General features: G+C 38.0%; 1 protein-coding gene across 3 annotated transcripts in view; it reads right to left on the bottom strand.

The window, feature by feature from the left end:
- Positions 1 to 2,219: 2,219 nt before the first annotated feature.
- Positions 2,220 to 23,689, bottom strand: part of SNX29 (sorting nexin 29) — a 97,679-nt gene continuing 76,209 nt past the window's right edge. The window contains exon 21 of one of the 3 annotated variants that reach the window (XM_058849897.1): positions 2,220 to 3,642. In XM_058849897.1, coding sequence (XP_058705880.1) covers positions 3,513 to 3,642 — 130 coding nt within the window. In that variant the 3' untranslated portion in view covers positions 2,220 to 3,512. Of the gene's footprint in view, positions 3,643 to 8,200; positions 8,252 to 18,986; positions 19,292 to 23,689 lie in introns of those variants that run through there. The other 2 variants (XM_058849900.1, XM_058849898.1) reach the window with 2 other exon arrangements.

The raw sequence follows: 23,689 nt of genomic DNA on the forward strand, positions 1-23,689 counted from the left end.
CTGAAAGGTAGTATGATTTGATTACAGCCATCACATCAACAATATATTCCATTAAAAAGACTTGCTTTGAAATTATTATCTTCCTAAGAATATGTGACTTAATGGACATATCAATTTAAGCTTTTATAACTATGTCAATATCCTGCCTCATATAAACCTTGGAGATTTATTATTATTATTATTGAGAACTTTGATTTCATTTGCAAAAGCCAAGTCGACATATTGCATTCTCTATAATGAATGAGAGAATCTCTAAATAAATGAGATTCTGAAAAACCACAATCAATCTGTGAATACTGATGGAGACATCTGCAGAAGCTGGAAGAGCTCTGACTGCTCTGCGCTTCTTAGGGAAGGGCTCGGGGTGGAGGTGACTGCACAACAGCATTGCAGTAGAAGTTGTGCCACTTTTTTACAGTTTATTTTGAACAGTCACTAAAGGATGCAGAGGAGAAGCCCAGGATCTAAAGACAAAGAGGAATGAAATGCAAACAAGACCACAAATTGCTCTAGGCTGGCTCTAGCAGCCAGGACCAGCTCCTGTCCTGAGTCCTCTGTCCTGGGATTACAGCACTGGCCACTGGTGCCAGCAGGAATGGTCAGTAATGAATTAATTAATAATTCATTAGTAATGAACCCAGCAGCTCATTGTGAGCCACCCACTTAGCATGGCGGGGTTTTAAGAGCTGTGAGTCAGCCAAAGGAAGTTTAGAGCTGTACAAAAATTCTAAGTGCATGGAATTGGGTGAAAAATTAAACAAAATTAAAAGAAATTCGTTCCACTGGCAGAATCATTGTTACACTTCCAGGTATTTCAGATGAAACTACCTGGGATTCTTAATACCAGCTGGTCAACCTTCTTCAAGTGGCTTTGCTGGTTCTGGTGAATGAACAGAAGTGAGATTTGTAACAGATATACAGGATTCTAACACAGGGCCTTTCAGAATGTCTTGAGGTGGTAAAAATTTGGGCATTCCTGTTAGTAGGCACCTACTGGCAGTCATGCAGGTACCTCTGTAGTCTTCAACATAACCAGGGGTACAAAGTGGGAATGCCACCTTGTGAAGAAAGGCTTTCACTTGGTTATTTCCTGGGATTTTAGAGAAACCACAGCTGAGCTTTTAAAAGGATTAATAATGCAGCCATTATGGTATCTTGTATCACCAAGTGAACATTGTTTGCAGACTGTAATCTTAGCATCTGATACACAATTCAGCTAAAGTTAACAAAGAGCAATTTGTACACAGTTAACAAGTTTAGTATTTTTATGTAATCGACATACATACTTTAAAAATTACAAGCAGCAAGATAATCAGGAAAGAAATAATTTTAAGGACTGAATGCAGATACAAAAAAATCCTTTTAAACAACTAAAAAGAAATTCAGTCTGCAGTAAATTAAATTTCTTACCATTTTCAGCTTGCTGAATAAGAAGTACTTGAATCTGTGAATTATTTCTTGAAAATTAATACAGCTTCATGTAACGAATACATCACAAAGGTTTCCACACAGTGTTTTCTTTCAAATTTAATTGCAATTCAGTGTTAGTACATGTGCCATATTTCTACTAACCAAGTCTCTACTTTCTGAAAAATCAGTTAAAATTGTTTCAAAGTGGGACCATCGTTATAGCTACTTTTCTTTTCAACAAAGACAAATTAAACCATCAGCCATGCATCAGGCTGTAGAGTTTGGAGAAGCTACTTAACTGCTAATCTACTCACTTTCTTTTCTTCTTAAGTAAGTGCCTCACTGTAACTAATACAAAACACCAACAGTAATTAATCTGTTAATGAACATACAGCAGCGAGCTCCCAGGCTGGCCTTTGGGCTTTTCTCTTTGTCTGTGTGGTAACTGAGAGTGACTGGGAAGTATTTCATTGCTGTGATATGATTTTACTTTGTGGTATTTCACCTACTGGAATTTCTGACCTGGAGAGTGAATTCCACTCCTCTCTGCCACATTTTGCTGTTGAGTGCAATCTAAAAGCCCCATATTTCAGTGGTGGGAATCCAGCACTGAGGCTTTCACTCAGGCAGCGCTGATGCCACTCACTGTGTGTAACAAAGCCCTTCTCACCTGAGAGGTGCCACTGAAAAAGACTGACCACTGACCTGCCTGAACAACACTCACTGCTCACAGGACTGCAGAACACAAGTTCCAGTTTGCTGCAACTTTAGTAAGCACTGAGGTACAAAGTCTGTTACTCATCATCAACTTGTTTTTTCCTGGAGAATAATATAAGATGTGAAAATTTAATATAATGAATGGATAATAAAATGACAAGATACATTAATTTAAATAACATTATCCAAAAAAACTTCTGACAGGAAAGATGTTCTTACATAAAAGAAAACCAGAACACAATTGATAGAAAATTTGAACATACACTGCTTAAACTTAATGAAGAGAAGAAGATAGCTAAAACATAATTAACTGCCTACGGCAGTGCAGCTAATGGATACTGAACTGGATTCCAGTTAATCCATGTCAGGACTTCCATCACTTGTAACAATTCTTGTCAATTTTTTAGTTACAGTAGTAGCATTACAAATTACTTTTCAATAAGAGGTGATGGGTAACAGGCACTTTCATTACAGGCAATTTTTAAGTATCACCATGTGAAGGGTTTTACAAAATCAGATTAAGAATTCCACCCTGCCCTGTTAATAATGGACTGTTCTGTAACATAAGCAACAAATTAATAACAAAATATAATCCCAGACTTAAAGCACTGTTTTGTACCATGCTAATTTTGTATATCCTTGTGGTGGTTTCTAGAAATGAATAATATTGCACCTGCCTTACAGAAGACTGAAATTTCACTAAAAAATTATTACATTCTCTGATTTTAAAGAACTACTTCCCACAAATGAATGCTATTGAGAATATCTAACTAGAAATGTACAAAAGCTGTTTTTCCATCTGTAATGTTCTTCTCATCATCTACATTGTCATGTTTTTTAAAAACTTTTGTGTGTCAGAGGTTTACAATAAAAAAAACACAAAACAACCCAGTCTTTCTATTTACAAAAGGTAATAAATTAGTGAGGTTCTTTTAAACACATCCTTCTGACTTATTAAGTAGTGATAATCATAAAGGTTTTCCTAAGGAAAAAAAAATCGTCTTGATGTGAAGCCCACGTCTCTCTGGAAGAGAAAACTGTACATGGAAAAAGGGACTACATAATACAAACAAGGAATTCATTGTGACAGAAGGACTTCAGAGGAACAATGGAGAATTCGTGCAGTGCAGCTTTACAAAACAAAGGAAATGCCGATCAGTTTGCTGAGCTCTCGTGAAGAGCCCTCATATTCTTTTGAGAAAGTGATTACTGCCTTCCAAAGTAGTTAATCAGGATATGACCCTTGGTAATGAATGTCTCTTTTCAGGATTTAAGTTGATGCAGCTGTAGTCTCTTCAGGAGCTTAAATTATAAATATAGGCTAGGAAGGAATCACAGAACAACTTAAAGTACGTGCTGCCCATAGTGACAACTCAGGAGAATGGTCAGAGGTCCCCACTCTGGGGCTCCAGGCTCCGGGGCTCCCTTGGGTGGCTGCGGGACAGTTTGGGGAAGCGGGTGGTCACTTTCGAGCGATTGCTTTTGCTCACTGCTTCTCCAGAGGGCGGGATATCACTAGAGAGACAAAAAATAAACACAGAACAGCTAATTTACGTTATATGTCAATTGTTGCATCGTTATTTCCAACATGAAAAAAGCAGATGTTATGAGAGCCTGGCACATGACTGCGAAGTACAGCACACATCTTCAACATCACGGAATTGCATTCTTTCTATCGGTGTCTCAAGTGTGAATTACAAAATGGGCTCTTTCAGAAATGAGAACTAGTAGAACTTTCAATACTTTATGGAAGATTGCAAGTTACAGGATAAAAGCAGATCTCTATGAGTTGCAGTTTAGAAATGGTGGGAAAAGCATTTTGAAGTGATAAAAGTACAAGCAAAATAGACAAGAGCTTGGATGATGCTCAATTAACAATCCTCTAATCATGGATGGATGTATCATTACATGATGAAGTACATTGGTAATACATCCCTGAATTCTTCAGTCTCTCCTGACCCACAACAGACTACAGTCTTACATGAATGAGCCTTTTGCAAAAGACCCTGAGAAGAAGTACATTAAGTTCAAAAACAGGCAGTAACAGAAAATTCCAGCTTACCTAGGTGATATTCAGGCTATAGACTCCTCGGAAAACTACAGTATAAAGGGATAGCATTGTACTTTTGCCATTCTTTTACAGGACTCCACATGGTTTTTAATTAAACTGCTTACACACAGATCAATAAACAAAAGTTTTGCATTTAGCAACTCAACCAAGCAAAAAAATTACACAGCATACAAAGCTCAAGCTTATTTTCGTAAGTGAAAAACCCCAGCTTTATAATATCCATCTTCAGAATGTGATAACAAGTCCAGAAAGGAGAAATTGCTCATCTGCACATCTGGCCATATTAAACAAATACAGACATATTTGAACGCAATCCCCAAAGTTCTCTGTGCAGTTTCTTTTCCAGCAGAGTGAGCTCCTTCACACACAGGTCAGTCACTCCTGCCAGAGCCACAGGCGCACTCAGGCCCCACCGAGGTGTTTGGAGCACCCACACGGGAGAGAAGTCAGTGAAGCAAAAGCCTCTAACAAGTGCTGGGATTGACTGGAAAATTCATTTGCAGAGCACTTCTGCAAGAAAGGGCAGCTGACCTGCCCAGCCACTGCCTTCAGAGCTACACTGCACACACAGCCACCCCCACAAAGGGAAGAGAAAAAAAACAGTATGGAAAAGTTTTATTCAACAGAGTTATATTAGACAGAGTATTTTAATTGGTCTAAATTTCTAAGCAGAAAACTCTGAAATAGCTTTAGTTAAAATAATAAAGGATTTTCCTAAATCAAGATTCACCACATTCCTATTATATTCCAAGGTAACTAAGAAGTCCTTTGTGTGAAAAAATGTATAAAATACCTGTGGCATACATCCTTCTCTTTTTCAATAACCAGATTAACAAGTTAGATCTTTAATTCCTTGTTTTCCTTGTTACTAAAATAAAAAGTCTAAAAATTAATTTAGCCTATGTTATTAATTCCTGGTAGCCAAGGATAATTTGACTTCCAACCGTGGCCCTACAATTTCTTATTCTGAAACTCAGCAATGCTATCTAAGTTGCTGTAGAGAATTCTGATCATGTGAATCCAATTTCAGCTGTGCTCATTACCATGGATTTCTTTTAGTAACATGAATATTATTACTCATAATTTTTATACTATTTATAAAATTGAGCAATGCAGTGTTGATACTGTAAAGCTTGTAAAAGAGAGCATGTGACATTGGCTTCAGAGGGCTGTGATTTTGTTTAAAGATGCATATTTTTCAGAACATGTAAACGTAAAATAATCTAAATATCAAATATACAATGGAATAAAATTAAGTGTTCACCTCACTGGGCATTGCTCAATCTAAAACAGGATAGTTCACCAGCACGATGGCCACTGCTGACAGAGCTTTGGCTGTCTGAGGCACACGGGAATCCTTGGCAGGTACACGGTGATTTACCTTGCAGCACGAATGGAGTGCAATTACTGTGATTTGGTGATTGCTTTATGGAAAGCACATTTTAATGCACAAGCTCCTCCTGCTGGCATGTCCCCAAAACGACATCAGTGCCAGCCCAATGGAGCAAAGCTATTCAGAGGGAAAAGGGCAAAAGGGGCAGAAGGAGTTCCCCTAAAATGAAGAGAGATGAATTAATATCAGTCTGCCCTACCAAGCAGGGCTGAGGTAATTAGGTCATTTAGGGTAATTACATGAACACCAGTGTCTGTGAGCGAAGGACAGAAATTGCAAGTAATTCTGCTCATTTAAATGATGCTACTCCACAACATGATATATCTAATAAATAAATTAGAGATTAATTTATCTTAAATGTCTTAGCTAATTTTTATAATGACAATCTAAGACACATCATTATCTAATGTAGGTTTACAGGAATCAATGTATATCTGAGGAATTACATCTTCATGCATCCAGCATGAAAAGAAAACTGAAGCTGAAATTGAATTGATCAACTTCCATGGAAACAGATGTTCTATGGAGGAAAAAGTTTCAAGTATTAAAAAAGAGTCATAAATTTATGAGTCTTTCAGCCCCCTTTTCATCCTCCCTTTTTCCAAACCTTATGGGAAAACCACCATCTCACTCGCCTGCTTCAGCTCTGACTTTTTACCAAAATTACCAACCCCCACCAAAACACATGGTAATCAAGGAGCAGGAAAAGATTCATCTCCCATCGCTTCCATCTCCTGTTATTAGATTTAATAATACAGATCTGGCCTAGAGGTCGAATGATACCTATACAGTCTCTGGCACTGAACAAAGCACCTTCTAAATGTACTGACAGTTCAACTGGTCAAATATTCCACGAACTCTTGGACAGAGACCTGAAGACCTTAAAAAGATTCTGTCTGTATTTCTGGCAAATGCACATGAAGATGGAATTGAGACAAATCTTTCTGCCACGCAGTGTTTGGGATGGAGAAGGAAGAATAAGCCATTACCTACAAGGTTTGCAAATTTGATTTGTCACACTCAGTAAAAATAGTCCCTAGGTTAGTTTGGGGAGGCTGAGTTAGGGTGCACCTCTAGCTGATTGTTTTACTCAGATTAAAATACAAATTTAAAATACCTAAATCTAAAGCAGGGAGTAGCTGTGCTGCAGTAACGTTCCCAGCCCGGCTCACCCAGGTCCCTGAGGTAAGTTCGCAATTTGTCTAAGCCTACATCTGACCCAGCTACACCTGTTTAGCTTTAATAAAACATTCTGCTTTTCATTCTATTCCTTCTGAGCCACAGAAGCTTTAGCAGGGTCCAATTCTCCAGACTGAGCCTGGCAGGAAGAGAGGTTTGCCAGGCACTGCCCTGTTCGGCAGCGGAATGTCCACCTATTAAAGGCTCAAATTCGTTTCTAAATTCTCTCCTTGGTCCATTCTGAAGAAAAAGCAGCCTGCTGAGGCAATCAATTTCTCCTTCCCACCGGGTCATTGTTTAGCTTTTAAGCATTCCTGATTGATCTGCCCAGCACTTGTTTGGCAAACGATTCAGTTTCATTGATTTTGTCTTGGTGTCAAGTTCTGCCTGAGGTGCATCTATAGAAAATAGCTTAAAATAACCAGTCCTTTTCATCAGCTGCTGGTTTATTCATACCTTTGATTTATTGCTCTCCCTGTATCCAAATGTAAACTGTATTTTGTGGGGTTTTCTTTACCTACTCAGTATATGGAACTGCAGTATTCTCTTAGCTGATGTTGTGAGCGTTACCATGAAGAAATTTATTTCCCATCTCATTGCCTATTCTTCAGGATAAAATTAGAGAGAGAAGTTTCTGATAAAAATAGTATAACATATCTGCAATTGGAAATACTTTTGTATCAGCCAGAGATCAGAGAACAGAAGCAATAAGCACATCTTGGGAGTGTAGCAAAGCTCAGGATCAGGCATTTCATGTATCTATCTATAGATCTATCTCACATGTAAATGCCTCTCTGGAGACATTCATAATTCTAGTTTTACTTGAGTTATATTAAACACACCTCATGAAAAAAGGCATTCACTGCCAGATAAATTTGGTGACTTTTGCCAGCTTTTTGTGCTATTAATTCTTTGTTAGTCATTATAATAATCTAATTCTGGTTATAACCTCAAAACTTAATGTGGTGCTCAGGCAGGCAGCTCCTCAAGAAGGTCCTGTTAAGCAATGCCCAAACCATATCAGGAGATCCTTATTAGACAATTGAGAACTAATTCTGGTTTGACAGTGCAATGTATCTCAGCACCTTCTGCCAACTGAAATCAGATAAGACACCTTTTCAGTGGTGTTATTAACTAAGAGTCTGAATTTACCAAACCATTTCACATATTATATTAACTCCTGCTTTGCAGTCAGCTGGGTTAAATCTTTATTTCCAGTTGGTGAAGAGCAAAAATAATTGGAGATATATTTCCTGCCACTGCTCCCAATTTTGTAGAAATTAACTATAATTATTAATGAGAAACTGTGATCTCCATTTATTAATACAAATGTCTGATTTGGATGTTTCAAAAGTCAGTTGTTAACAGAAGAGATAGAGAATCCCTCTATAGCACTCTTCAACACTGAAAATCCTGAAGACACTATTAGAGCAAAGTTGTCAAGTTACAAACTGAATGATCATTTCCCATCAAGATGAGATCTGAAATGAAATTTCAAGAAATGAAAAGCATTAATTCTAATATTCTGTCCAACCATTTGGTTAATGTACAGCTCCTTCTACTCCACATACACACTTCTACGCTCATGACATATCTGATCTCTTCTTGCAGTGAAATAATGACACATATTCGTGTTTTCATTTGTTACAATTCAAATTACCCTGACTTGAACATTCACGTGCTACAATTCAGTTTCCATAATAGCATGAAGACTTTCTTCATCAACATCTGCATTGTTATTTGAATTTTTCTGTAAACCATGACACTGTACATAACTCTGATGACACAACATTTTTTTCCCCATTTTTTTTGAAGTTGGCATAACAAGATGGTTACTGTATCTAATAGTTCTAGAACTGAATAATATCTGTGTTATCCACTCTTTCACTCAGGAAGTGCTCAGAACCCTGCAAAGGTGACCTTTCATCAGTTTCCATCTAAGCAATACTTCTACTTAATACTCTCATTCCTTGGCTTTCCACTTCACAATGACCTCTGCATTTGGGAATGGTTACTCTCCATGTTTCATGATGCCCCAGACAGAATAACACAATGCATGAATATTGTGCTCTGGCAAACGACCCCTGCCCAGCCAACTAGGAAGACAGAAACTACTACACACAGATTTACATTTATTTATAAATTTATATTGTATATAAATGTATTTATTTATTTGGGGTTTGTATTCCTGTGCTTAGTTGAAAGGCAGGAAGTTTGGCTGTTCCATCCATTGCCATCTGGAAATCACCAACATTCTCCTCCTGTCAGGGTGACTGTGTGTGAGCAGCACCATCCACCACACTCAGTGAGAGGAGATTTCATGAACAAGTGGCTCAGAAGCAGAACATGATCCAAGGTTGTTTATGTAATAACAAAAGGTCAGATTTGCTTTCTGAAGAACTGTGTTCAGTGAACACCTGGATTTGGGTTTTCCTGCTAGTAAGAACTTATCTTTAAGGAAAGCACAGACAGCTAGAATACATTTTTATTGAAAATACTGAGGTAACTGAAGACAGAAGACATGCATCAGGATTCACAATGCATCATATACATGAAAATAAACGAAAACTTGTTTGGCAAGTAGCAATTTCCACGTGCTGAGGCAGCAGTGCATTACAGTGACAGCCAGGCACTTCCACCTCCATATTCACAAACTGTTTGCACACAGCAATTTTGACATGGAAGGCAGACAATTTTAATTACCAAATTAGCTTTTAAAAAGCACATAATCAATATAATTGGCATTGGACATAATAACAAAGTTTTAGCAAATGCCTTCTCAGACACCAGGACATGTGAAGCCAGTAGAAGAAGTATTAAGACCCCTGAGCTTTCCACCTCTAGTTCACACAGAACACAAAATGCAAATAATTAATCATGTTCCATGCCAAGCATTGGAAAAAGAAAAGAAAAGAAAAAAAAAAAAAGAAAAAAACAAACCCCCCTCCCCACCCCCCCCCAAAATAAAGCACAGAAGAAAGACTTATCATCTCCTCCAATTTGCTCAGTTTTGCCAGTATCACAGAGAGGGAAAATCTGAAAGCATAAAATGTTTCTTCCTATTTGTTCCTCCCTATCATTTATCTGATCCTGAGCTCACTAATGTACTGAGACTAATGGCAGTAAAAAACTTGGTGCATATTCCTGCCTTATTTTACCACATCAGACTTTCAGCCTTCAACACCACCTAATTTCAGTACCTGGGAAGAGCAGCAGTTCCATCTCCTGGTTTTCCATGGGCTCAGGAGCGAACAGCTCCTGGTGCTCCAGCTCTGAGCTGGGCAATGGCCCTGGTGGAGAGAGCTGGCTGCTGACTCCCTGCTCAGGGGCTCTGTCCCCTCCACGCTCCCGGAGGGAGGAAATCTTTGATTCTTTGATTCAAATTCAGCCAGGCAGGAATATCTGCCCCAAAGCACTGGCAGGTGCAGCTTTCAGTGAGTTTAGTCTCCAAGAGATTAATGCAACTTAGCTCTGTCTGCTTTGGGTTCTACCAGTAAACTGCCCATCATAAAAACCTGCACAAACAATTACCATCATTCTTTTATTTTTAAGGACAAGCCCCTTCTTTTAAAATTACCATAGAAGCAAATGGAATGATAGGGAAAAGTTGTGATCAAAACATGTTGTTTTGATCTTCCAAGGAAGTGCTTCAGTTTTAATTGCTCCATCAAGTTAAGAGGTATCAGCTGCTTCTCTAAAGTATCTTCATTTCTCATGAAGATTACACATGATATTAACATGTGCCAAAGGCAGGAGAGAGCTGATGCAACCATTCTCAGGGACAAATCCAGATTTGAATCAATGTCACATTAAAAATAATATCTATGAATATAAAAAAAAGTTAACCAATTTAAAAACTGCTCCAGGAATCATAAACATAATTTTTCTGGAAAATATGGTGGCAACAGTAACATGAAGAACACTGCTCTACAGCAACCACTCTTTCTGGGCTTTATTTTTTAAATACTAAGGGCATGTTAGTGCATTCCAGCCATAAGCTTGATACTAATAATGATTCATGACCTAAAAACCTCAAGAATATAGGTCATAATCTCAACCCCTGGGAGCTTTTAAATTATTATTCATTTTAGCCCATTATTTAGTTTTCCTAAGATAAAAAAGAAATTCCCACTGAGTTGGATAAGCTTGTAGAAAATAGTACATCTGCACCTGGCAACATAATCACAGGGAGAGGGTTGAGACTTGGCATAGTGGAATTAGATCTGTACTCTCTAAATAAACAAAAGTAATCAAGATGGGGAAATATGTAAATAAATGAGTACCATCAACAGAATAACAAGGGAAATGCTGACTTGTTCTTGGTAATGAAGACAAGGACTAATGTTTACATTTAATCCAAGACAGAAAGGAAGCTCATGGAAGAATGACACTGCCTAGTAAATTACTATGGAGCCAGCTTGTGATGCAACAATTTTGATGGATTAGACAGAAACTGAACAAGCATCAAGCTGGCCAGCAAAAAGGCAACCACAGTAATCAGCAACCAAAATCACATTTTCTGTTTAATCATATTTTAATTATTTTCTCTGTAAAATGAAAATGTCTGTGATAAATGCAGCTCATCCTTTTTTTTTTCATTATGACTCCAAATTAGGTTAACAGGCAGCAAAATTTGCTACTGACTCCAGTGGGAGTTCAATGTGTAGCGCATTGCTGGCCAGGAGCTCCTGAAATTTGGGGTCAGCTCTCCAGGTATCATCAGATTCAGAGCCTTTAAAAAGTGCATCATCTTGGTCCCTCTGTAACTCAGAACTTTGCCATCGAGTTCAAAATAAAAATAAATCGGATTTGCAATAAGCTTGCCTCCTTTGCCAGAATATTAGAGAAGAATCAATTTAGGACAGCAGTGAGCAGCCGTGACTGTCCCACTGCTGGCAGCCACTGCAGTGTAGCTCCAGGGCTGGAGTGACATTCCTGGCAGCTGGGAGCTGCTCAACCTTCTCCGTTCCAGCTCCTGGAGAAGCCTGGGAATGGCTGCTGCTGCCCAAAGAATCTGCAGCTGAGTTTTGTCCCAGAAGGAAGCTACCACAGGATCATGCAATCACAAGACAGGCACTTTCCTCATGGACCTATGAAATCCCCCTCCCATTTCTTTTTGTGCCTTTTGGCCACATGAAGATTTTGCTGTTAGGAAGAATAGTCAACTTTGATAGAGGACATTTTATGTCTCCAAGTAAATTTTGAAGAGAATAGTAACTGCCTTTCCGTGGTTTAGAAGCTCAGTAAAGCACCTGTGTCACTGGTCAGTACTCCACATGCACATGCACAGTACCAGGCCGTGAGATAATGCAGAATTTTGTGTTTGTTGGGGAAGCTCTGCTTTGCCAGCAGGAAAACAGCCCCAGCAGACAGGAGGGGAAGTTCCCACAGTTCCCCCTGCAGTGGTGCTGTGCTGGCCTGAAGAGCAGCGAGGAGAGGCTTTGTGCCCGGCTCAGGTGACCCACGGAACCCGACTGCAGTGGCAGCTCCACAGGCTTTGCCTCTTATCCCTGCCCTGTGCTCAGCAGTGCTGGGCACTGGATTTTCTTGGAGCCTTCAGGATTTAGATGCATTTTGGCTCACTCGTAGCACTAACAGTAAAAATATGATAAAATATTCAGTCTGCCTGACAATGCAAACCAACACCATTTCTTTTCCCTTCGGTCATACCTGGCTATTCTCAATAGCTGATGCTTTAGGATTTATCCCTTTTATTATGTACGAGTCTTCTACTGAAAAATTTCTAACAGAGTCAGACATTTAGAGCTGTTCAGTGTATATATGTGATTTACCAAATTTACTGTATTAAAACTAATGAATCTTTTAGAAAGAATTAATTTAGGAGTTCTTAAAGATAAGAATAAAATTTGAGAAACAAGATTTCAGAAGTCAGATAGACATGGAATAGTAAGAAATGGACTCTGCTGTTTGCAAGGCACATATTTCTACCTTTCAGACCCTAAGATTAGCAGGTCTCTACCACATATGAGTTTAACTAAACTCTTAAGTGTAATTGTGTTACACTTCTAAATTCTTAATCTAAAAAGAAATCTTCATACTGCTGTTGGTATAACCAAACTGTGGAGCACTGTGTAATTAATACGTGAAGATCTGAAGAAAAATTACTTTGGTCTGCTCTTGGAGATGGTGACCCAATCCCAGTATAAACCCTTCCTGGAATTTCTGTTTAAAATTGGGTTATTTGAGCAAGAGTAAACTGAAGAAGCCTGTTTAGCTATAAAGCAGATCTGCATTATGAAATGTGCAGCTGTTCTGGCTCCATCCTCACAGAGCAGGAGAGCCTGATGTCAGACTGATGCTGTAAATCTGCAAAGTTCTCGCTGGGTGCTGTCCCTGGGCCATGCAGGAGCAGGTAGTGGAAGCATGGAGAGGATGGATATCTGTGCCCTCCCTGCTGCTGCACACAGACCTGCACTGGCTGAGGAAGCTGCCACTGTTATTTCTGCACAGACCTCAAGAGTTCAGGTCATTTGGCATTTCTGAACTGACATTTGGCCTCATTTGCATCTACAGAGGATGTATTTGGAGACTCTGAAGCACTCTAAATTAAAAAAAAACCCAGCCAAAATCACTTTCTTTACTCATTGGTTAATGATGTGAAGGGCTATGGCAGGGAAGGAAGGCTGCATACTATGAATTTTTTGTTATTAATAGACAAGTACCTATAATTACATCAAGTTATTCTAGGATACTTCAGCTAACTGTTCATGGATTCTGCTACCACCACACAAGTACCAAACATATTAAAAATACACCACAAAAATAGGATCCATAATACAACAGAATTGAATGGATTATGTTTACAGCTGGCAGATAAGCAAAACTAAGGAACAAAGCTTTTGTAGGATGTTTTGAATTTCAGTGATGGCCTGTAGCTAATTCCTGCTGTTTTCACAGGAAAAACTGATGGCTGCTGCAATATTTTTCAATACAAGTTCAAATGAGGAAAAAAAATAACCCACCTCCTTTTGAAAAACTGTGCAGTTGGGCATAAACAAGCTTGTTATGGTCTGGATTAAAGCCAAGTACAGGCACAAACACAAAGATACCTCCCTTATAAAGATTATTTGCTTTACGTATTTGAATGGATGCATCCATTTGTCCATTACTGCCAGTGTCACACAGAAAGGAGTATGGATAAGCACTGGAAGAGTGCAATATGAGATGTACAAACAGATTGTTCTAAACCACAGTTTCATGAGTATTCCTTACTGCTTCATATGCTAAGAGAAAGGAATAAAGTTTATTTTCCTCAGGATAGCCTCTTTCATTCCTCAAAATCACTTCCAGTGTGGAAAAGTAATTAAACTTAATCTTTGGTTTTATTCCCAGTGAAATAAGCATTACAGAATAGTTTTTCTTACAATACTCCAAATCTAACAGTTGCATGAAGAAGAAAAAAAGTCATGTTGTTTCATTAGCAAATTATTTTTTAAAAAATCATTCTACTAATTCTGCCATTCAAGCAATTATGTAAAATTTACATACGGGAATACATTTGCACACACTCATTCTGATTTAAAGAACAGTGTATTTTCAATAATTATTCTCCCTTTTCCCCCTGCATAAAAGATTTCTCAAGGGCAATTGCTCTGAGATATTGACATTTCAGGGGATCTGGAGCAAACATCATAAATTCAGGTCTGAGAGCTCAGCTTGTTATATCTCTGACAATACATACAGAAATCCACCACACCAAAATTGTTTGCAAATGCCATCCTGTGCCAAAAGTGTTTGCAGCTGTCACAAAGAACGACCCAAAATGAAAAAGGCTGAATGTAGAGCAGCTCCTTCTCCACCAAGGCCTGATGTGCACAGTGCAAATACCAGCAGTGCCCACTGGGATGGTCACCAGGCAGCAATGAAAGCAGACAGGGACTTACAGGGGCCATTCATTGTTTTTCTGCACCAGACACTTTGGAAATGCCATTTTCCATTTCACAGAGTATCAGAAAGGCACGGTGACATGACAATGGGTGTTTGGGACCTGAAGAGAGAGCAGTGCTCTATGTCCTGACCAGAAGGAGATAGAGCCAAGCTCTTGGGTCATGGAACTCAGACCCTGCTTCCCAAACAACAAATCCCCTAAATCCTATTCTCACTGGAGGTGCTGCCTTTGTACATACAATGCACATGTGCTGGTCTAGGAGTTGTTCTACTCTCCCACATTTTAGAAACTCATAGAAGAAAAATTATTTTTTGATGCTGTGCATTATTGGCAAGTATTTCTATCAAGCTTCCCCTGTTAATAGAATTCAAGCTGAAAATGTCAAATTAAAGTCTTTCTCTTGAACATACATTCTGAATTTCAGTAACTGGTTCATACCAGGAGTCATCTGTTATAAACTGTATCTATCAGTTTCATGACTCTACTATGATTTTACTAAGTAGAGAATTAAGCTCACGAATCTCCAGACTGGGTTTTGTGGAGGTCACATCCCCCAGGCCACACTGTTGTACTTTAAGTAATATATTTTGCCATGCAGACTGATTAAAGTAAGTAAGAAGCCCCTAAGTTCCTTTCAGCACATCAATCAGTAGTAGAAATAACCTCACTCTGTGAAAATAGTATGCCTTCAAAAACATCTTTAAGTGCCACAGTTCCATGCTATGAAACTTCTAAATACATTATAAATACAATGCATATGATAAATACAGTTTTATTTTCTTTGGTTCCTTTCAGTTCCATTAATTTCTATTCCTTCTGTGAACACATATTTTAAGAAATAATTCCCTCTTCAACTGTATATTTCAAATTCAAATTTCAAAAAACATCACTAGAAGAGTTGTGGGCTATGAGAACTTAGCAATAAGGGAAGCTCACCATCCCATCTGCTCCAAGCCCTCCTGCCATCCCACCTACCTGCACCCTGCTTTCACCTGGATGGAGAATGGAACTTGGGGAATTGCTCCTCCTTCCAGCATTGTGCCATTCCCACAGAGAGCTCAGCTGTGGGATCCAGGATGGCTGCATGCAGTGGGTCAGCACATCCTCACAGGGGAGTCCCCAGGGCCTCGTCTTGAGGAGCAGGAGAGGGAACTTGGGGTTCTGGATCCCCAAGCTCCTGGATCCATCTGCACTTGCACACAGATTGCTCTGACTGACCAGATGGCTTCTTACAAAACAACATGTTCACATCAACAGTGTTCAAAACACTTTCTGCTGGAAACTTGTTTTCTGTCAGGGACCTGCAGATGGTTCCCTTTCCCTACCTGTAAGTTCTCCAAAATACATCTCCTGGACTGGCTGTTATGCAATCTTCATATGCTGAGATTTGACTGTGAATATCTAAAGCTGGCAATTTTCTTAAAATAAGCTCCAGAAAGAGAAACTTAACAAGCAATTATAGATCAGCTAGTTTAAATGCAGCTGTAGAATAAATATTACAAACTGTTTCACAGGATTTAGCAGGCCAAAAAGTAAGCTTTAAAAATCACAAATTCATTACAGGGAATTCATGTAGATTTAGGTAAGGCCTGGAAATTGGCTCAAGAAAGGAATATTTTGTGAAAAGAACATTATACAGCTCCATCAGAGGTGTCTGTGCACATGACACATTGAGGCACCTGAGCCAGTCCTGAACAACCATGCAGTAAATGGCTCCTACCATCCACATGTCCCATTATGCAGTCACTATAGAGGCAATTTAGTGTACTCTTACCTGCTCAGCAGCTTAAAAAATTATACTGAGAAGAAAATTATCTTTTTTTTTTTTTTTTTGGCCAGTCTGGTGCTCTTTGATGACCTAGATGCTACATAAAAATATGCATTAGGATGCAACGTAATTCTATATGTTCGTGGGCTTTTTATATTGAAAATTTTGTGCCCATTTTAAAACACTGTATTCATTTTGGGAACTTTGATTGAAAAGGGACAAAAAGACACATCTTTGGTAGTTCAAGGTATGAGAGCTCCCACATGCTGGAAGGTAGACACTGTCATACAGCATGGACAGCAATAACACAGAGGAATCTGCACTTGCTTACACTCCCAGCATTTTAGCACATTCTCAGCTATTGATTGACTGAGTTGCAAACTCCTCTGCACTCTCCTCCTCTGAAAAAGTCAATTCCAGCAGAATAATGGAGCAAATTGTTACAGACAGAGAGGGTAACTAGGAAATAAACTGTTCAGACATGTCTAGTCCCATATACTAGAAAAAGTAGGATAACAGAAAATAAAACTCTTTTTCATTAAATTAGGTATATCATTAAAGCAATTTTTAAAAAGAATTCTACTCAGACAATCATGCCAGAAACTGATTCACACAGTAAAAAGAAATAACTAGACAATTGGAAAGACAGTAAAAAGAAATAACTACATGCTTCTTCCTTTACAAATTAAGTATACTTAGTTAATGAACAAAAAAAAGTCTGAATCTTTCATAATTACTATTATTTGAAGGGAAGAAGAAACAAAATGCCCTGTTATATTTCTTAGCTATTCAAGTAGAAACGTTCTATGTGCTTAGTAGGAAAACTTTTATCAATCTTGTAGAGATGTCAAACTCTCAAACTTTGGTGAAAATTTTGGTGTCAATGTTTTACAGTTGCCAGTAATCAGGTGCAGACGGGGAAGGTAATGGAGAGCAGGTTTACAGGCATTGGTTTGTATTTGACTGTTTTCATGGCTGTACTTTGCAACTCTTGATTCATTATTTTGCATGAGAACTAAAACATGCACTTTTTTAATCCAGGTTTTAGGTACAGCCCCTTGGCATTGCTCCTGGAGACAAACACAGCACAAAGAGCCCATAAACTCAGAATCTACTAAATGTTTACATGAGCAAAAATTGATTTTAAAGTATGCAGACAATAAAGTTGAAGATAGAAGCTGTTTGCTTGTACATTTTCCAAGTTTCCAGTACTTAAAAAAAAAAAATCATCCTGAATTATGCTGAAAGCACTTCACAAAAGTATATTCAAGGTATGAAATGGAGAGAATGGAAGCTTACAGAGCTGAGGATCAAAGGATGAGAGGCAGTTTTGTCCCAGCACACAGAGAACAGGTCCAATGAATGACCACAAAGCCGCTCAGACAACCAAAGCAGAGGGATCTCCTCTTGCCAGGCATTTACATTGCTCTGTACAAGGAGTAACACTGAATGCAGAATGTTCATTGCACCAGACCTTCTCACCCCAAGATGCTACATGGAGCTGAATCTTTATACACAATAAGAATATTCAAAAATACCAGAATCACCCATGTATATTTTTTTAAAGCCTTGTTTTCAGAAGACAAAATACCTTCCACATAGTGTTTAAATAAAAATTCTGTGTCTGTCGTGAACACCTTTGGTTGCTAGTTCAGCTACCATTGCCATTTCAAAAAATGAAAGAAAATCCCAATACCCTTCTAATGAAATGGCTTCTTAAATGTGTGCATAAAATGTAGTAAAGGAAAATAAATCCTGTGGAAGTGCTCTCTATTTTTTACATTCTTTTCCACCATTTTCCCTTTTTCACATCATTTTAACATACATTCTCTTCAATCAATCCAGTCTGTCTCATTCAGTCTCTTGCTCCTGTTACATTTTACAACATTCCTCTACTCTTATTCAAGTCATTTATTCTTGTATTCCCTACCTTCTCCAGTTTTCTTTCTATACTAATTCACACTGACAGCACAACACTGTTACCCACTAAAACCCAGCTATTGTTTGCTCCTGTTCATACCCCATTCTTCTCCCAACAAACTCCTGTGCTAAGTTGATTCTACATTGGTGCATCAAACCTCTGCTGTCCAGAAATCATCATTCCCACTGCTCCCCACAAAAAACAATTCCCTCCTGTATTAATAACATTTAGTTATCTCTTTAAAATTGATTCACCTGTTTGATGGTTCAGTTTGCCCTCATTTCACGTTTCCTTTAATACAATATAGGCCTCAAGTCCCTGTTGACTCAGTCTGGTTTTCAGCCACCCACACCTCAATCACAGTGTGACACTGGGCTGCCCAAGCTCAGTGAGCATATCCCACTTGAGTATTTGACAAATTTCTGTTCTCTCTACCTTCCCAAATATATTTTGTGAAAAATTCCAGTATTTTCAGTACACTCCTCCAGGCTGAAAACCTCACTTGAAAGTTCTTAATGAACAAGTGTCTCCAGTTGAAAGAATGACTCTTGTGAACAGCTGCAGACTGTTGCAGTCTGGACTTTTCTCGTTATATGTACTGCTGTTAAATTAATTTAAACTACCACCTTGACACTGTGCTGTGCACTTTAACATGTTATGATAATGACGTCTTCTTGGATTAAATTCTATTCCTGTATGTCATTAATTCAATATATTGAGCAGTGCTGATAATCAGAAGGGAATGAAGTGAAAATATTGGTAGAAACCACAGTGCTTACAAGAAAGGTGCAGCAACTCTATATTTGAGTGTCAGGTACAGCTGTCATATGGCTCGTCTGACAAGAACATCTTTATTCTTTTACTCACTTAAGACAACCACACCACACTACAAAGAAATGGTCTCCAAATGGCTGTCAACATAGCTGAAAGCAAAAAAAAAAAAAAGTAAACTGATTGTTCCATACCTTATCCCACAGTAAAGTGCTTTCATGCTATCAAGAATGAGGACAGAACTTTGAAGTCCTGCACACTTAACTATATTAGCATTTCTAACATTCCACTCTTCATATAGCCTGGATGCAAAAATTTGTTCTTAAAGCTCCTTATGCCAAAAATAGTATAAGGAGCTTTAAAAAATATTGGATCCATTGTTTATGAGTTAGGTATGGACAAAACAGAAGCAGGATTTTTGTGTGTGTTTAAAATTAGAAACAGTTTCTGATTTTGTTAATCAAATCCACCTTGGCAACTCCCTGCCAGACATGAGTGTGCAGTAAATATGCTGACAGGAATGGTGTGCCCAACCTCCAAATTGAAACTTTCTTTCCTGGCTCTAGAGCCCATTTTTTGCTACCAATTTCAGAAACACCTGCTCAGTACAGAAATGCCTGAATATATCAAAAATTCACTTTTTAACAAGGGAGTGCATGTGACTTGTAACCAAGGAAACAGGACCAGTGCTGTAATGACACAAAACTTTAACTGTCTCTGTGTTCTTTTATCAGAAAAATCTTAACCTCTTCTTGCACTGCTACAAGTTCAGAGTGTTAGAGACACAAACCCCAGAGTTTAGAAACCCTGTCCTAGCTAAGGACTAGCTCCTTTTGTGCAGCACTGAAGTTTGCTCTTAAATTGACCATGGCTGTTTTCAACATAATCTCTATTTGTTCCAGAGCTTGATAAATTATGTGATTATAAATAAAACCAATATAAACCAGTTAGCAACACACAAAGTGCTTTATAACTGTTGCTGTCAATCTACTTGCTTTCTATTTTTGCCCCAATTTTTTAAGATTATATTTTTACAATAGAGAGCATTTCCTGTACATTTCTACACATGCAAAAGAAGTATCATAACATAGCCTCTCTGTCATTTGTTTCAGTAATTTTAAACATAATTCTTATTTTCTCAGGCAGCATTAAACAAGAGTTTATTCCAAGGCAACTCTAAAGATCACAAGTCCTCAAATGTTTCCAATGGTGACTGGAGAGTATTCAATCCTTGTACAGTATGCACTAAATTATTCTTCTCATAAGCACTGTAAAGGTCACTCTGAATATAAAGAGGCATGATAAAAATCTAATTGATGGAAATATGCTCATAAACACCTATTTGTGAGGCCTGTTGAACAATTCATAGCAATTAATTCGGCAAAGCAAGTCTCACTGACTTTATTGAGATGGTAATTGGTGTAAGTCACACTATTTCAAAGTGAAGTTGTTTTTTTTTCTTTTTAATGGTAAGGCTGAATAGCGGGGCAATAAATACAATACATAATCCCCTTCAGCATTATGGAGTTGCTGAATGGCACCCCAGCTTTACTGAGCATCACACCAAGACAAAAATGAAGAACACCTTTTCTTTGAGGTATCTAAGCCCTGGAACACTGAGGTGTTTCATTAGGGTGAGCTTAGTGTTTCTGTAATACTTTCACTATTACCCATCCCTGCAGGACAAAGTCCTTCTAATTGTACTTCTGAATACTCAAACACTTCTTACTCAGTGGTGCCTTAAAACTGTAGTCAAGAGACATAAACATATTCTTTCATCTGAATAAAACTTATTTGCATTGGGCAGTGCTGGCAAATTTAATAAGACCAGCTGCTGAAAAGAAACAACCTGTAGAAATGCAGCTGAGAGAAATAAAGAACTAAGAAAACTGAACAGTTTCTCTAATCCTTTTTACTTCAACAACTGAGAAGAAAATCAGCAACTACAAAAATAGTTTTAAATATATCAAAACATATGTTCTGACTCCAAATTTGGACTTTGTTTAATTTTTATCTGACATGTAAAGGATTACAGTGTTTTTATACAAAAGGCATATCTTGTTGGTTATTTTATATACTTCATGTAAATCATTAGGGACTATGCAAAATATTCTTCCTGATCAAAAATGTCATTTAAACTCCAGTGAGCAATTACTTAACTGTTAACTTCTGTAAAACTAACAGCAGAACCAAGCTGAAGTCAGCAAATACCTTCAGTGCTGATGGGTATTTGGAATATATTTCCATCTCCAGCAACTGTCTGAAGACTGTGAGTGCTATTAATGGTATTGCTGTGATAAGCACCCTCCCCTAGCTCAGGTCAGAGATTTTAGAACCTATTCTGACCATTTAAAAAGACAAACCACTGGTAAGAAATGATTTTGCAAACCTTCAGTCTGAACAAAACCAGAGGATGCAGGACAGCTCTTCACCCTGTGCAAAGGAGCAGCAGAATTGCAATAAATGCTCCCTGACAGACTTGAATAATCAATGGGAACGTGTGTCAGTTTTTCATGTCCTATACAAAGCTTTAATTATTTCACAAATCACCTGTCAAAGCCCAGATAGATCCATTGTAAAATGAAAACCTTCAATCATATCATCTTCATATGTTTGGATAAAACCAGCTGTACAAAGCCAAATGCTTCTAGAAAGTGTAAAGTACCAGTGTTTATCCACAGTTCCCTACACAGTTCAACCCCTCTTGCTTTTAACATCAAGCATCCCATGTCTCTTTCTTCCTGCATTTTCTTGCCCACTTTATCACTGTTTCTATTCCTGCTGATGTATTTTTTTCCTTTCTTCTTTTCCCTCTAACATTCATAAACCCTCTTAATTACCCAGAGCAGGGAAATGAAAACTTTAAGACATTTAAAAATGGCATGTAATACACATCTTCAACACCAATATGTGCAAAACCACAAAACACAATATAACAGGCAATTCTGGCAGAAGGGAAAGAGATGAAAGTTTGAATTTTCATATACTTTGACCAAACAATTTTTGCCCTACTTCTTCACATTTCACTTAGATCAAAACAAGCATGATGCTTTTTTTAAGTCTGATGTCAAGCATCATAGGTTATGAAAGACTAAAACCAAAACTGTCAGTTACAAAGTGAGGAATGCAGAACCCAAGAATAACAGTGAGACAACTCTATGTTTGTTAAAAACAATCCACTCAAATTCAAGTATTTTAATTCTATCATCAACAAAAATTCCTCAAAAGAATATCACATTTTTTGCACTGAAACTTCCTGCATTATCTGAACATGATAATCAAACTTTAGATATCTAAGATATTTTTACTTCAACATTCATCAGTGCTTGGCAACACAGTTCAACTGAAAGATAAATATTGTGTAATGTCTCTACATTAGATCAATCAATTAACACAGCAATAAATTAGTTTCATTAGCATGTTTCAGGCATTAGAAGGTGCTTTACTAATTAAAAGTCCCATATTTAAGCAAATGCTATTTCCAGTTTGTTCATGTAAATTTTATTCCAGAGTGCTTACTATATTCTACCAGAGAGCTTATTCCTGTTACACAGCAGAGCTGGGACGTGGTGAGGAGGCACTGAAGCCATGCAGAGCCCAGCTGGTAACACAGGGGAGCAATCCAGCACCAACCTGCTGTAGGGTGCTTGAGCTGAGTGCTGCCATTCATTCCAGTAGAAGGCACAGATATGCACCCTGATAACCTTCACAAGTGTCATGTCATCACCAACTCACTTGTTGAGAAATCAACCGACTCAAAATTGTATTTAAAACTTCCTTACTTTGCTTCAATATTGTTTGACAGCACTTCAGGGATTGCTTGTATGCTTTTCATCTTACTGTTTATCTGAAGATGCAATAACAGCAGAACAGTTGTACCTCTATCTTCATATGCAAATATATTCATGTCTGTGTATTCAAATATCTTACTTTAAATAGGTTCATTCTTTACACTAAAACTGTGCCACATCTGCTGTACATGACCTGTCCCTTGTGGGGATGAAGTTATTGAGTGAAATATAATTGTTGCACTAATCTGTAGTTAACTGAGTCTGAGCAAATGTTTTAACCTCTCTAAAATATCTCAAAACTAATTTTGAAAGAGTCAATTGTCAATTTCTTTAAATTGAACCCAGAAATACAACATTCACAGGTGCCTCACAGTAAATTTCCTAAAAGAACTATTTCATTTCTACTTGGCAGCAACATTTTAATACTTGTAATGGTATTGTAGAGAAGTTAATGTTCTTTTTACCTCTCATACCTCTAATATACACATTTAAATGTTCTCAATGACACAGTGACAGGTGCAACTGAAACAGAGATAAGAAAACTGCTAAATCAAAACCAAAGTCCTTCAATTCTTTCAAGACAAACATCTATTCTTCCACAATATTTTAACTTTGTTTTCTGCAAGACCAAAAGCAGATACTTGGTGTTAAACAGTGTTTAGTGCTAAATAAATCTGAGAGGAGTATTCCCAGGATGACATTGTTTTTTGAGTAGCTGATTGGTTGGCAAGGAAATTTGCCTATCAGTCTCTCTCTATC

This window comes from Poecile atricapillus, chromosome 14 (assembly GCF_030490865.1).
Source record: "Poecile atricapillus isolate bPoeAtr1 chromosome 14, bPoeAtr1.hap1, whole genome shotgun sequence".
Classification (NCBI taxonomy): domain Eukaryota; kingdom Metazoa; phylum Chordata; class Aves; order Passeriformes; family Paridae; genus Poecile; species Poecile atricapillus.